Source organism: Loxodonta africana, chromosome 9 (genome assembly GCF_030014295.1).
Source record: "Loxodonta africana isolate mLoxAfr1 chromosome 9, mLoxAfr1.hap2, whole genome shotgun sequence".
In the NCBI taxonomy this organism is placed as follows: Eukaryota; Metazoa; Chordata; class Mammalia; order Proboscidea; family Elephantidae; genus Loxodonta; species Loxodonta africana.
In genome coordinates this window covers 79,098,777-79,114,466 of record NC_087350.1, presented here as the reverse complement: position 1 = coordinate 79,114,466, position 15,690 = coordinate 79,098,777, and the positions used below count along the sequence as shown (strand labels likewise).

The 15,690-nt window shown below is 46.1% G+C and overlaps 1 protein-coding gene across 1 annotated transcript in view; it reads left to right on the top strand.

Annotated features, from left to right (window-relative positions):
- TMOD1 (tropomodulin 1) overlaps positions 1 to 15,690 on the top strand; it is an 84,516-nt gene that overhangs the window by 39,871 nt on the left and 28,955 nt on the right. The window contains exon 4 of the mRNA XM_064291704.1: positions 4,715 to 4,834. Coding sequence (XP_064147774.1) covers positions 4,715 to 4,834 — 120 coding nt within the window. The remainder of the gene's footprint in view (positions 1 to 4,714; positions 4,835 to 15,690) is intronic.

Genomic DNA, 15,690 nt, shown 5'->3' with positions numbered 1-15,690 from the left:
CTTCACCCCTGCCTGGCCAAAACACACAAACCCAACTCTGATAGCACCAGTGCATAACGTAGTAGGTTTGGTGAAGATTTTAGAAAGACTGAGAAGAGTTATATTCACCCAGACCAGCAATCTAAAATCTAAATCTCCTTTAACTAGGGTGTCCTGATTATTTTTTGTGTAAACCTAGACACTTTTGAGAGTGAAAGAAGGAGCTATTAATAATGATATCAGGGCATCAGGCCTAAACAAGGACTATCTCAGGCAAACCAGGGGTAAGAGATGCCCTAACTATCTCTGCCCTTACTTTCCCCACTCTTCCCCAAAGCTCCTCTCTCTGCATCATCCTTTTCTTCCCTTTCTTCTTCTGTCTCTCCAAGTCTCTCTGCCCCAGGCCAAAGCAAGCCACCTAGAAGGACCTAGGGGAACAGAGGGGCTCTCCCTGACTACCCACTTTCCAGGACTTTCTGTTGCCCTCCGGATCACTGCACCATGCTCCCCCTTGCTTGCTGCACTGCTGTCCCACAGGCCTACCTTCCATTGCCCAAACACTTCAAGCTCTTTTCCACTGCAGGAACTTTGCACATATTTCCTCCTTCTGGAATACTGGTTCTGCCGCCCGGCTCCCTGCTGTCTTCATAGCTGGTTCTTTCTCCCCTTTAAGAGGTGTTATGATTTAGAAACACAGCCTAGAGTTGTATCTGCTTTGGTTCTAATCTTGGCACTACCAATTACTAGCTCTGTGAGCGTGAGTAGATTTTTAAAGTTACTGTGCCTCCTTTTCCTTCTCCATAATATGGTGAAAATGAAAATAATATAACCAACCTCATGAGGTTGTAAGGAGCCCTGGTGGTACAGTGGTTAGGTGCTCGGCTGCTAACCAAAAGGTTGATGGTTCGAACTGAGTATGAAGTTGTTATGAGGATTAAATGAGCTAAGACATATATAAAGTACTTAGTACATCATCTGGCACGTAGTGAATGCTATGTGTGTATTAGCTACTACTATCCTTTAGGTCTCAACTGTATTGTCTTCTCTTTCAAAGAAGTTGCCTCTCTGCTGCTTAGGATATGACTTCTCCTTCAGCCCTCCCTCCAGTATTTTCCATCTCAGGAATCTGTGTGTGTCCTTCATATGAATTTGCATTTTATCATTATCTCTTTGTTTATCATTCTCTCTCACTAGCCATAAGCTCCATGAGGGCAGGGACTTGGGCTGTTTTTGCTCACATAGTACCTACAGGGCCTAGTGTTTATAGTAGGGCTCAGTAGAGAGTTGTCGAATGAATTAATGAGCTAAAATTAAATACATGTGTAATGAACCTTGTAGGCTTCTTGTTTAGAACATAAGCTCCATGAGTGTAAGGACCCTGTCTGTCTTGTTCATCATTATCACCAGCTAATAAATTCCTAGCACATAGTAGACAATCAATTTGTTGAATTAAGATATAATTCTAATTAACTGGTTGTCTAATTAATTATTTTCAATCTCCTCCATTCTCCCCAACGTGATGAGATGAGGGTCCCTGTCTGTCATCTCTGTATTCCTGTTGTATTAGCACAATACCCTGCACAGAGTACCTGCTTAGTAAATAATAAATAGAAACAGCAAGCAAGAGCAGACATTGTGGGGAGGACTTTGAGCCATTCCAAACCTCGGAATTGGAGCTCAGTCCAGGTTTTACCTAAAACTGGAAAAGTCAGCAAGGCCCAAGGGACATCTGGATTACAGAATTTGGGAGGGATTGTGTGGTCTGAGGCACCCTGAAGGGGGTGGCAGGGGATGAGGTGGTGGGGGTGGGTAGCAGTGGGCTGAGTTTGCTGGGCTTGAGAGTATGGGCTCCAGAGGTCTTTTTAACAGGGACCTTGTGCCATGAGGAATGATTTCTGTGCAACAGATAAAGATAAAAGACTCTTTGGGTTTCATGGGACCTTAAAGGTCCTGTGTTCCCACCTACGTACACATTTGAAAAATGGGGAGACTGAGACTGGGAGGGAGTCAGCAGCAGACCTGAGTGGACAAACCAACCCTGCCACTCCTCCCCAGAATGCTGGCTCACCCTGAGCCGGGACAGCTCTTCAGCCTCCCAGAGCCCTGGCTACCTTCATGATAAACCAGGCTAACCCAAGAAGGGTGGCTAGAATGGATTCTCTTTTTTTTAATATAATTTTTATTGTGCTTTAAGTGAAAGTTTACAAATCAAGTCAGCCTCTCACACAAAAACTTATATACACCTTGCTACATACTCCCAATTTTTACATACTCCCAATTACTCTCCCCATAATGAGACAGCCCGCTGTCTCCCTCCACTCTCTTTTCGCATCCATCTCGCCAGCTTCTAACCCCCTCCACCCTCTCATCTCCCCTCCAGGCAGGAGATGCCAACATAGTCTCAAGTGTCCATCTGATCCAAGAAGCTCAGTCCTCACCAGCATCCCTCTCCAACCCACAGAATGGATTGTTTCCACACAGCAACACAAACCTAAAGGTTCATCATTATCATCCTCATCCTCCTCATCATTAATATGAAGTATGTAAAGGATGATTGTTAGAGCCCTTATGACTGATGAAGTGGAGTCTTGGCAGAGGGGACAGAGAAGAGGTCCCTCCAGGTCAAACTGGCAGATTCAGGACCATTCATTCCAGCCCTTACTGAGCACTTGCCCCATGCTGGGCCTGGTACTGGCCTGGGCTGAAGGGAAACAGCACTCCAGTCCCCACAAGACCTGGTGGGATGTGATAAGAGCCATAAATTCCTGAGGAATTTGGAATAGGACATTGTTCTCATTCAAGTAGGGGAATCGGAATAAAGCTCCATGGAGGATTTTATCCTTAGGATTAGATATGGCTGTATGTGGTGGAAAAAATAAAAGGACAGGAGTTTTAATCAAGACGGAAGTTTAATTTCCTTTCACTTAGAATTGCTGCCGGGTTAGAAATCCCAGGACTGGTAAGGCACCTTCCTTGGCATCAGGGATCAGTCTCTTCCCAGTTTTTCATTCTATCATCCCTGCAATATGTCCTTGTCCTTATGGTGCATCTGGCTGTTGAAGCTCCAGTCATCACATCTACATTCCAGCTAGTAAGATGGAGGAAGGGAAAAAGCCCAGGTCCCCTCTCGTAGTGTCTTGGAGTCACCACCCTTGCTGGAGGAACCTGCTGCAAGGTCTTAAATATTTATTGAATGTTCATCTTAGTCATCGAATCTTCCTTTCATAGCTGGATTTGTTTTCAGGCTTTTTTGTTTTCTTTGTATGTTTTACACTCTTCTGGATTCCTAGAGTCTGATATTAAGATGGAGATTATGATACATTTTTTCCTCCAAATGGCTTTGTCCTGCTTATGTAGATAATTGCTCTTTGCTGCAAACAATTTAAATAACAAAGCAAAGTAATTCTCTCCACTGATCCGATTTGAGTGAACATCCTTCTGGATATTTCTCTATGCACTTCCTGCTCCCTTCCCACCTCCACCGCTGGTCCAAGTCACTACCTTCTCTCGCCTGAAGCCTGGACTATCCCAAGTGCCCCCTGACATCTCTTTGCTTCCATCCTCGCCCCATCTTCCCTTTCAGGCTTTCCAGAATCAACAGCCAGAGTTGCAGAATGAGCCGTTTTAAATCTAAGTCACAGCATGTTGTGAATCTTCTGCTAGGACCCTCCCAGCTTAGAGGAAAAACTAAAGTCCTCTCAGAGCCTTCCAAGACCCTATGTGATCTGCCCCCCAACAATCTCTCTGACCTCATCACCTACTAGTTCCTCCTTCCCTAACTTCACCACAACCACACCCTTTTCCTTGCTGTTCCTGGAACCTGACCTCAGGGCCTTTGCCCTTCCCCAGATTACCGCATGGCTCATCTCACTCTTGCCAGGTACCACATCATAGGTCATCATCCCAATGAAGTGTTCCCTGTCACCTCCCCAAAATAGCAGCACCCACCTCACCCACATCCCAGCCTGGTGCTAATACCATCTGATACCTTTACATGTTTGTTTCTTATCTGTCTCTTTCCACTAAATTGTAATGCTCCATGAGGACCTTACTGCTGTGTCTCCAGCCCCTAGAAAGGCACCTGGCACATAGGAAGCACTTTTTATCCATTGCATGGATAAATATGTATATACTTTTTCATAAATTGAATTAAATGCTCATGCTATTTGTAACTTACTTCTTCATACACTTGGTCTTGGGCATTTTCCTCCTTAGTAAGTAGAGGTCTCAGTCATTCTTTATAATAATGTTGGAATTCTATCGTCTGGAGGCACCACGATTTCTTCAATAATCACACCTAGTGGACACTGCAGTGACCGTCTTTGTACCTGCACCTTTGCTAAAGCAAGGTTAGATTTTTACTCCCTATTCTTCTTTTAATAATCTGAGTATATTTTATTTAGAAATGTTTCCAAAGTTTTCTTTAATATCAGAACACTTGATTAAGGTTATCTCACCCTGGCATTCTATTATATTTTCCTCTTTGAATTTTTTTTCCTGTTTACAGGTTGTTTAAAATTGTGACTGATGCTTTCAATGGCCAGTGGTCTGTTTTTACCAAATTATGAAATTTATTCTTTTCAAATGTGAAGGGTGCTTTTGTTGGAGATCTCTGGTTCCATTCTTTAGGGAAGTTCGACACTCACCTGAAGGGCACTGTAACAGCCCATCTGGGCCCGTGCAGAGGCTGGCCATCATAGGTGCACCCTGTAATGGGCACCCCGTGTGTTTGCAGGAAAGGTCTGGGTCCCCAAGAAGAAGCCAATGGATCCCGTGCTGGAAAGTGTGACGCTGGAGCCTGAGTTGGAGGAGGCCTTGGCCAACGCGTCCGATGCAGAACTCTGTGACATTGCAGGTAAGGGGCATTCAAGAAGCTTCCCCACATCCTCCAGGAGGGTTTTGTCAGCGTGTGTAGGGAGCCTTTTATGGTTTATTTCAACATGAAAACCCTTTGTATTTTCTAACAAGGATTAAAGGAGATCAAGAATGTTAAAACAGATATCCATCTTAACCCAAACGAGGTAAGCAGAGATAAAACCACCAAATGCTCCAGTCCTACCACACAGAGGAGCCATCTGTTGTTGCTGAGACTTCACCCCAGAGGGATATGGAAGTATCCCAGAGAGGCTATGTTCCAGGTGGGATACCCTCACTAGCCCTTTGCCTCAAATCCTGCCCATGCCACATAGGAAGAGAGAATAGATTGGAACAAAGGACTCTTGGCATCTCCAGTTTGGGAGGCTCACAAGGGGGTGGGGCAAAATCTTCTGATTTTACAACCTTGCATTTTGCCTGCGGCCAGCTCAGAAACCAGGCGTTGAGTAAGCATCTCATATGACTGCAACACCTTCCATTTCCATGTGTGTTCCCATATGATCTTCATAACCTGTTGCCGTCGAGTCTATTCCAACTCATAGCACACCTACGGACAGGGTAGAATTGCCTCACAGCGTTTCCAAGGAGTGGCTAGTGGACCTGAACTGCCAACCTTTTGGTTAGCAGCCTGAGCTCTTAACCAGCACGCCACCAGGGATGCTACTCATTATTCACGAACAACCACTAAATCCCCAGGCCAAACCCAAACCCATTGCTGTGAAATTGATTCTGACTCATAGCAACCCTACAAGACAGGGTAGAAGTGCCCTATAGGGTTTCCAAGGAGCAGCTGGGGGTTTCGAACTGCTGATTTTTTGATTAGCAGCCGAGCTTTTAACCACTGCACCACCAGGGCTCCAAAACCCCAGAAGATGGCCTGATATTCAGAACTCTTCCCGCTGCCCTTCTCTCCTGACCAGTGTCTTCCCTTCCCTACTCTGTGTTCCAGCCCTGCTGAGGGCCAAGCTCTGACCACATCACACACCACGAGGGCTCCCCATTGCGCTGTGTTCCCCTGTCTTTGAGAATGGGTAGTCTTTTTATACTGCAGATTTGGGAGCTGCTGATGGTCCCCCAAATGATTGCAGGAGAGGAAAGGGGTAGGGGAGAGATTCAAGGCAAGTGGGAAGGGGAGAGGAAGGAAGGGGCCTGTGTGACTGCCTGGCTGTGAGAGGTAGAAGGCTGGTTGCACTTAAAGGGAGGAGTCAAGGCAAATGTCTTGGTTTCTGACTCAAGGAACTAAGTGGGCAATGGTGCCATCCATGAAGGCAAGGTAGGAGAGCAGGATTAGGGGAAATGCTGAGATCAGCTTAGGGCCTGTGGAGTTCAAGGTACCTTATGTCACCCAGGTGGAGACAGTTGCACATGAAAGTCTAGGGTTCTATAAGGAGTCCACGTGGGTATAGAGATGCGGGCACCATTTACACTGTGAAGCTCTGGACGGAAGACATGGCAGGGGCGGAGGCCTGGGACTCTGGAGGGGCAAGTGTGTGGGCCAGGTAGAAGCCTTTGGGAGGCAAGTTGTAGATATGGAGCAAAGCCAGCGTGGAGGCCAGTTAGCAACAAATGAACTGGGAACCAAAGGTCAAATCCAAAAGGGTAAAACCCAGGACAACAGCCAAGGAGACAGAATGGGGTTCAGGGATGGCGGAGGAGACCCCGAGGTACACACACAAGGTGAGAGGCCAGGAGGGGCTGCCAATGCCAGGGGACTCAGCCACAGCTGTCTTCTGCCTCGTCACATCGTGAGACTGTGCACATCCTCTTGGCTATGAGTGGGGCAGAGAGAAGACTCAACTGTGTATGAAGGGTGACCCTAGGCGGTGGAGGCCAAGCCAGGCTTCAGGAACCCAAGAAGTGAATGAGGGAGAGCGGGTGTATAGACCCTGCATCCAGACAACACTTTCTACTGGATAGAAAATTCGGGGAAGGACAAAAGGCAGTGGCTTGAAGGGTGGCAGGGCTGAGAGAGAATGGTTTTCATTTTTGCTAGGAAGTACAGAAGCATCGAGTATTTCCCCCAAATAGAAACAGAACATTTAGCTCAGGGAACCTGGTTTGCTTTGCAGTTAAGGATTTGTTTTGTTCTTTCAGAAGCCACACACGTTAGGTCGTGTTAGACCCTACATTTATACCCATATATTTCACCGAACCATTTCCCTGAGGTGGGGAAGCCCCTGGACTCCAGGTTACTCTGTGAAGCAAGTAGGTAGGTGATGCCTTCATCCAGCATCTCCACGTTGACTCACTCTGGAGTTGTTTTCATCCAGGACTTTCTCCTCTGATGACCCTGCATGACGTCATCCCCTCATTAGGCGGCTCAGAGGGATTATCAAATGGCCCTGCTGTCAGACCCACCAGCTCCTGCCAGTTCCTGTGCCAAAATAGCACTGCAATATTGTGCTAAGTTCCTGTCTTGCTTTCTTGAAGCAATTGCTCTTTATTTTTGTTGGCATGATTAATTATTATCTGTTCATGTTACCATACCCTTCCGATGTCCAGAAAGGAGAGGGGTAGCTGTAAGGCTACGCTAAGGTTAACTGGCTAACCTTGAGTGCCTGCCATTTTATATCAGCCATTTCAAAGGTGGCAGTGTCTCTGGGGAGGGAGGGATTGAGCATTTGTTGACCACCAACGACTTCCCAGGTGCTAAGTGAGTGGCTTTGAATACGTTTTTGTATTTATTACCCTCAAAAATACTATGAAGTAGGTTTTATTATTGTCCCCGTATTATGGTTGGAGAAACCAGGCACCATGAGGTTGAATAGGAGTCCCTGGGTGGCACAGTTAATGTACTGGGCTACTAACTGAAAGGTTGGTGGTTCGAATCCATTCAGAGGCAGCTCAGAAGAAAGGCCTGATGATCTACTGAAAGGTCACAGCCACTGAGTGGAGTATAGTTCTACTCTGAAACACAGGGGGCGTCATGAGTTAGAATCTAGTTGATGGCAACTGGTTTGGTTTTTAATTTTATGAGGTTGAATAACCTACTCAGGAGGTATGAACCCAGTCAGCATCGTTCCAGGACAGACTTCCAGTGTCATTGCAAGTGTAACCTGAACAAAGCCCTACAGGGTGGAGAAGGGCCCAGTGAGCCCAGAGGTTGGGCTAAGAGGGTGCTTGGCCAAGTCAAAGGAAATCATCTGGAGGGGAGGGCAGGCCACAGTAAGAACGGAGGTAAAACCTGGGACTAGGGGAGTGTGGGGAGGGAGCTGATGAGAGCAGAGGTTTGGGAAGAAGAGTGATGGTGCTTAGGCCCCAGGGTGAGCCTGAGGGCTCAGGCAGAGCAGCGGAGACCCGGTCCACCAGAGACCAGCTGCTGCTGGTGCTGAACCAGAGGCCAAGATGATGCCAGGCTTTCTGAACCGCGTGCTGGAGAAAGCAGAAACAGACTGGAGCAGAGACCTAGTGAGGGTAGCAAGCTCCCAGGGGCAATCTCTAAACTTGCAACCCCCAGTTTGGCGGTGCTGGTGATGGGGGGTGATTCGCTGGCCACATGAGCTGGAAGCGGGCTTCGGGTTGGCCGTGCTGTGTGTGGCAAGTCTACCACCCACAGGGCCTGTGAGTGTAGATGATTCCTTAGAGAAAGAGAAGTAGGGACAGGGGGACGTGGGGCCTGCCAGGTCATCCCTGGTCTGCCTGACCCAACCACCAGGTAAAGCATATTCATTAAGGTTGCCTTGGCTTATTCACTCCTTCCTACATTCAACAACAATATATCTAGTGCCTTCTTCTTGTGTGCCAGGCTCTGGACTAGGCTCTGAGAAGGAATGGTCAGAAAACAGCCCTCATGGAGCCAAACGTTAAACAAATAATCAGGCAGCTATTACCTGACAAATGAGAGTGAATGCTATACAGGAAAAAGGACAGGTGTAATAATCGGGAGGTTTGGTTTAGGTGCTGGGGCCGGGGGAGATGAGGGAAGGGTATGGAAGCCGAATCTAGAGGAGGAAGAGCAGAGGTGAGTGAAAGGAAGTATAGAGGAGAAAAGTCCCAAGCAAGGAAGCCACCGGCGCCCAGGCTCAGAACTGGGGAGGAGGCCGGCCCCTTTGAGCGGCTTGCTCTGCAGGTTTGGTCTGTGCCCATGGTAGGAACATGGAGGTGGATACCTAGGGGCAGGTGTGGACACAGGTCAGGCAAGGCCTGCAAACTTTCATTTGTTCATTTGCTTTCTTGTTTGTGTATCATTCGTTCTTGCATGCATTCATTCATTCAGCGTACATAATGGAACTCCTACTAGGTACAGGAATGAATCAGATCCAGTCCTCTCCTGGGGGCCCAGGATTTCATGGAGAGGACAGACAAGAAATGTAAATTCCAACCTAAAGAGTGTCCCCACAGGGTGAGGGCAGAATGCATAGGACCCTGACAGCACTAAGTTCTCGGCCTGTGGCCTTGGGTTGTAGCCTGGGAGGCCTGCAGGGCGTCAGCTGCAAGCACTCAGAATTATCCCTGCCCCCCCTTCCCACCGAGGGATGTGATCCTGACTTATCTTTAGGGACCCTTCAAGTGGGGCAGATGCCCAGAAAGGGAATAGGGGAAGGGGCCGGAGTGGGGTTGTCCTTCAGAAGAGGCATCTCCCGGCCCATCCCCAAGGGCAGTTGACACCTCCCCTCCCCCGCGTGCGGCTACCTGAGGAGATACCTTTAGGGTCTTAGCCAGGCCAACTCTGGCTTCTGGTTTCTTCTCATGTTCTTAGGCACCTGTCTAGGGATTCTGAGAGGGTCAGGGCCTGGCTTATCCGGAAGTGTTCAGCTGCACTCAAGTCCTGGGCTGGAGCCAGCTCCTCCCACCTTTCTAAAAAAAAAAGGAGGCAGGAAAAACACCTTCCTGCCTGCCATCTGTGTATGCTCCGAGCCAGCCCAGGCCACTGGCAGCTGGAGAAGCTGGGGATGAGTGCCGTTATCTCTGCCTGCTAAATGGAATTACAAACTACACGAATACTGCCAAGGCAGAGACTGGAAAGAGAACGTGATGTTCTTTTTCAGAGCTCAAAAATAGCCCTTTTTGAGTTTTGGGGAAGATGTAGACTTTTTTTTTTCTATCAAGTTCGCTCGCGCTAAATTCAGCCTTGTTAGTGTCTACAAGGAATGAAGCAGCAGGCTGTGTCAATGTGCTGTTTCTCCCATCACCCACTCCTGGTGACGTGGGTGTATAAAGCCAAGCAAAGGGAAAGTTGTTATTTGGTGCCTAGGCCTGGCCAAGGTAACACTAGCTTCAGACTGCCAGGCATTTGCTCACCAATGGAAATTTAGCTTGGCCCCTTCTTCCCTTCCTTGCTATGTTTCCTTCTTTCTTTCTTCCTTCCTTTTTGCAACCCTAATTTCTTCTAAGCTGCGAAATGGTTTTTATTTCTTCTTAGGCCTGCTATTGACATATATTTCCTCCTAAAATATATGTTATCTGCCTTTAGAATTTCAAAGTCAAAGGGAAGTTCTAAAGCTTTAGAGCTGCTAGTGACCTATTGTGCGGATGAATGGGTGAAATTCTCCACTAAAGAGTGGATTAACTGGTAAACATGGTGTGCATGGGCTTGCAATAGACAAGGTAGGCACAGGCTTGACTGTGCTTACTTACTAATCTGTAGTGCACAATTTCATGTGAAAGTGTGCACTACAGATTAGTAAGTAAGCACAATTACTAACTTAGAAGACGGGGAGTCCTCACTTAATGGTCTTTGGCAAACCATTTCTCTCTTAAGTGTGCTGTACAAGCCAGGGTCATCAACACCTGCCCTAGATGCTTATTGGAAAAATCAAAGGGGATAAAAAGAGAAATTGTTGTGCAGCTAAGTTGTATGCAAATGTAAGAGATCTGCATTCAAACACATTCCATTTTCCGGGTGAGAAAACTGAGGCCGATAAAGGGAAAGTACTTGTACAAGGTTATTCACAAAAGTAATACCAATGCTCAGGCTAGAGCCCAAGTCTCCTTCCTTTTTGCCCCCTGGCAGTTCCTTGTGGCCTCCTTGCCTCTGCCCTCCTTTCTAGATTATTCCAGGAAGCTGGCATCTGAGCACCAATTGCATCTTCCATCTCTTTATACAGATGGCAAGACCAGCCAGCCATATGAGGCTGATTTTCACATGATTCCCAGCAACCTTTCCAAACCTTGTTTTCCCTGAAAACCAAGCCACAGCCCAGAATCACCACGAGCTGCCCCCTCTGTGGGAGCTGGAGGAGCTGGTTCCAGGAGGTGACTCACAGTGATCTGATTCACCTGCTGCTGACTCAGGCCTCAGCTCCTATTGCCCACGTAGACACAGCCTAAGTTAAAACCCAGAGAACTCACAATAATGGAGATGTATCTCTCCTAACCATTTCTACTTAGTGATGAACGAGCAAGGCTAATTTTAGCAGAGAAGACTCTTAGAATATGAGAAACAGAAGGGACTTCGAGATCATCTTGTCAGTGGTTCTCAGCTCCCACTGAGCAGCAGAATCATCCAAGGACATTAAAAATAGTATCTCCAGAGATTCTGATTGGTTGGTCCTGGATGGAGCCTGGGCATTGATGTTTAAAGCTCTCCAGGTGACTCATATATGCAGCCATGACTGAGAACCACAGATCTGGTCTAACTCCCTCATTGTACCAAAGGCACACATTGTACAGAAGTGGTACCCAAAGACGGAAGGGGCCTTGCCCAAGGTCACAGTAGTGTCAGGGGCATAGTCAGGACTGGAACTTGGGTCTCCTGACTCCTTATCCAGGGCTCTCATGCTGTTTCTCTAACTGGGAGCCATGTCTAATAAAATGGGGGTTTAAAAAACCATCACGAAATATTTACCAAATACCGACTGTATTATAGGAAAGGCGGAGGAGACAGATAAACTATTCTTCCTTGATCTCCAGAAGCTCACAGACCAGTACAGGAAGCAGATGCGTATCCAGGCGTCTCTAATATCCTGTAGACTACGTGCTGTAGCAAACACCAAGTGTTGTGAGAGAACCAAGAGGGAGAGCTGAGAGAGAGGAATCCAGGAAGACTCCCTGGAGGAGGAAGGGTTACTCAAAGTCCTATAGGATGGAGGTAGGGATGTTACATAAAATATAGGATTTAAATTTCAGATATACAACAAATAATTTTTAAGATAAATATGTTCCACTCAATATTTGGGACATATCTGTACTAAAACAAATATTCATTGTTTATCTGAAATCCAAATTCAGCTGGGCATCCTATATTTTTATTTGCTAACTCTAGCAATCCTATTGTTGTTAGCTGCCATGGAGCCAGCTTCGACTCACGTCGAGCCCATGCACAATGGAGCCATTGTGATCAAGAGGGTTTTGAGTGACTGATTTTTGGAAGCAGATCACCAGGCCTTCCTAGTCTGTCTTAGCCTGGGAGCTCCACTGAAACCTGTTCAGTATCATACAAACACACAAGTGTCCGCTGACAGACAGGTATTGGCTGCACATGAGGTGCTTTGCCTGGGAATGGAACCCAAATCTCTCGTATGGAAGACGATTCTACCACTGAAGCACCAATGCCCGCATCTGGCAACCCCAATGGGGGCTGTTTCAGCAGTGGGCACTGCAAATGCAGAGAGAATTGCCAGCATAGGGGCCAGCACCGGCAGAAGCAGGAGACGGTACTGAGCAGTGACTGTGCAGCTGGAGCAGAGAGGGTGTGGGCAAGAGGCCAGGCTGTCTATCGAGGCAAGGCCAGCTCAGGGAGGCTCTGGAAGTCAGGCTCTGGAGTTTGAACTTGGCCATCAGAGACCACTGTCTCTGGATGGCTATAATAGCCCTTTGGATCCCTCAGGTCCACGTCTCCCCTGTGTAGTCAGTTCTTCACACACTGCCAGAGTAATGTTCTCAGAATCCCAGTCAGACCTTCCACTCCCTCCTCAAGCCTTCAGTGGTTTCCCAGGCTGTACCTGGGAAAAAAAAATTTGAACTCCTTACCTCAATCTAGCAGACCCTGTAGGGTCCCGCCTTGCCTAGTTGAATAAAATTCATTCTAGAGAATTGTTGGGAGGGTTGAGGACGTTAATGTAAGGCACCAGTACTCAGCCTCAACTGTACATTGAAACCACCTGAGAGCTTTAAAATAATGCAGATGCTTGGGCCCCACCCCCAGAGATTCTGATTCAATTGATCTGTAGTAGGCCTGGGCATCTGGAGCTTTGAAAATTACCAGGTGATTCCAGTGTGCAGCCAAACTGAAAATAGCTGATTGTCTTAGTCATCTAGTGCTGCTATAACAGAAATAAAAGTGGGTAGCTTCAACAAAGAGAAATTTATTTTCTCACAGTCTAGTAGGCTAGAAGTCCAAATTCAGGGTATTAGCTCCAGGAGAAGGCTTTCTCTGTCAGCTCTGGAGGAAGGTCTTTGTCATCAATCTTTCCCTGGACCAGGAGCTTCTCCATGCAGGAACCCCAGGTCCAAAGGATGGACTCTCTTCCCCACACTGCTTTCTTGATGGTATGATGTCCCCAACTCTCTGCTTACTTCCCTTTCCTTTTATCTCTTGTAAGATAAAGGTAGTGCAGGCCACACCCCAAGGAAAATCCCTTTACGTTGGATCCGGGATGTGCCCTGAGCAAGGGTGTTACATCCCACCCTAATCCGCTTTAACCACAGGCAGAGATTATGATTTATAACACATAGGACAATCTCGAAATGGAGAACAACCACACAGTACTGGGAACCATGGCCTAACCAAGTTGACACATGTTTTCGGGAGACATAGTTCAATCTATGTCACTGATGTAAAGCATAATTTGTGGACCATAGCAAGGACTCAGTAGGTGGGTGGTGTGGTCATTGTTATTTTCACCACATTGCCAACTTCATTTTTATTCTTCTTCCCTGTTTCTCCCAGTGCTCCTTCCTCGCTCAGGGCTTTGCACTCACCATTCACTCTGCCTGGAGCATTCTTCCTCCCTTCTCTTAACCTGGTGTCCCTGGTGGTGCAAATGGCTAATGCACTTGGCTGCTAACTGAAAGTTTGGAGGTTCTAGTCCACCCAGAGGCACCTTGGAAGAAAGACCTAGTGATCTACTTCTGAAAAATCAGCCATTGAAAATCCTATGGAGTGAATAATCTTTAAATGTTAAACCAAAAATATCCCCTGAATTCTTCTTAAAACCAAATCGACTACATCTGTGGAAAGAGACAATGGAAAAGCTCAATATCACCAATTAGAACAAGGTCAGGGGCCGACTGCGGAACATACCATCAATTGTTCATATGCAAGCTCAAGTTGAAGCTGAAGAAAATTAAAACAAGTCCACGAGAGCCAAAGTACGACCTTGAGTATATCCCACCTGAATTTGGAGACCACCTCAAGAGTAGATTTGACGCATTGAACACTAATGATCAAACACCAGAGGAGTTATGGGATGACATCATACATGAAGAAAGCAAAAGGTCATTGAAAAGACAGGAAAGAAAGAAAAGACCAAAATGGATGTCAGAAGAGACTCTGAAACTTGCTCTTGAATGTAGAGTAACTCAAGCAAATGGAAGAAATAATGAAGTAAAAGAGCTGAACGGAGGATTTCAAAGGGCAGCACGGGAAGACAAAGTATTTTAATGAAATGCGTAAAGACCTGGAGTTAGAAAACCAAATGCTTGGCATTTCTCAAGCTGAAAGAGCTGACGAAAAAATTTGAGTTGCAATATTGAAGGATTCTATTTTTTTATAGCAAAATATTGAACGACACAGAAAACATCAAAAGAAGATGGAAGGAATACAGAGTCATTGTACTAAAAAGAATTGGTTGGTGTTCAATCACTTCAGGGGGTAGCATATGATCAAGAACTGAAGGGATTGAAGAAGAAGTCCAAGCTGCACTGAGGGCATTGGTGAAAAACAAGGCTCCAGGAATTGACAAAATACCAACTGAGATATTTCAACAACTGGATGCAGGGCCAGAAGTGCTCACTCGTCTATGACAAGAAATTTGGAAGACAGCTACCTGGCCAACCAACTGGAAAAGATCTGTATTTGTGTCCTTTCCAAAGAAAGGTGATCCAACAGAATGCAGAAATTACCAAACGATATCATTAATATCACCCGAAAGTAAAATTTTGCTGAAGATAATTCAAAAACAGTAGCAGCAGTACATCGATAGGGAACTGCCAGAAATTCAAGCCAGATTCAGAAGAGGATGTGGAACAAGGGATATCATTGATAACGTCAGATGGATCTTGGCTGAAAGCAGAGAACACCAGAAAGATGTTTACCTGTATTTTATTGGCTATGCAAAAACATTCGATTGGGTGGATCATAACAAATCATGGATAACATTGTGAAGATTGGAAATTCTAGAGCACTTAATTGTGCTCCTGAGGAACCTATACTTAGACCGAGAGGCAGTCGTTCAAACAGAACAAGGGATACTGCATGGTTTAAAATCAGGAAAGGTGTGCATCAGGGTTTTATCTGTTCAGCACACTTATTCAATCTGCATGCTGAGCAAATAATCCAAGATGCTAGACTATATGAAGAAGAACAAGACATTAAGATTGGAAGAAGACTCATTAACAGCCTGCAATATGCAGATGACACAACCTCGCTTGAAGACTTGAAAGCAAAGAAGACTTGAAACTCTTACTGAGGAAGATCAAAGGCTACTGCCTGCAGTATGGGTTACATCTCAACATAAAGAAAATAAAAATACAACTGGACCAATAAGCAACATCATGATACCCAAAAAAACCAAACCCACTGCTGTCGAGTCGATTCTGACTCATACTAAAAAAAAAAAAACTTTTTTTTTTTTTTTTAAAGAGAGAATATATTGAAGTTGTCAAGGATTTCACTTTCCTTGGATCCACAATCAATGTCCTTGGAAGCAGCAATCAAGAAATCAAACGAATCCC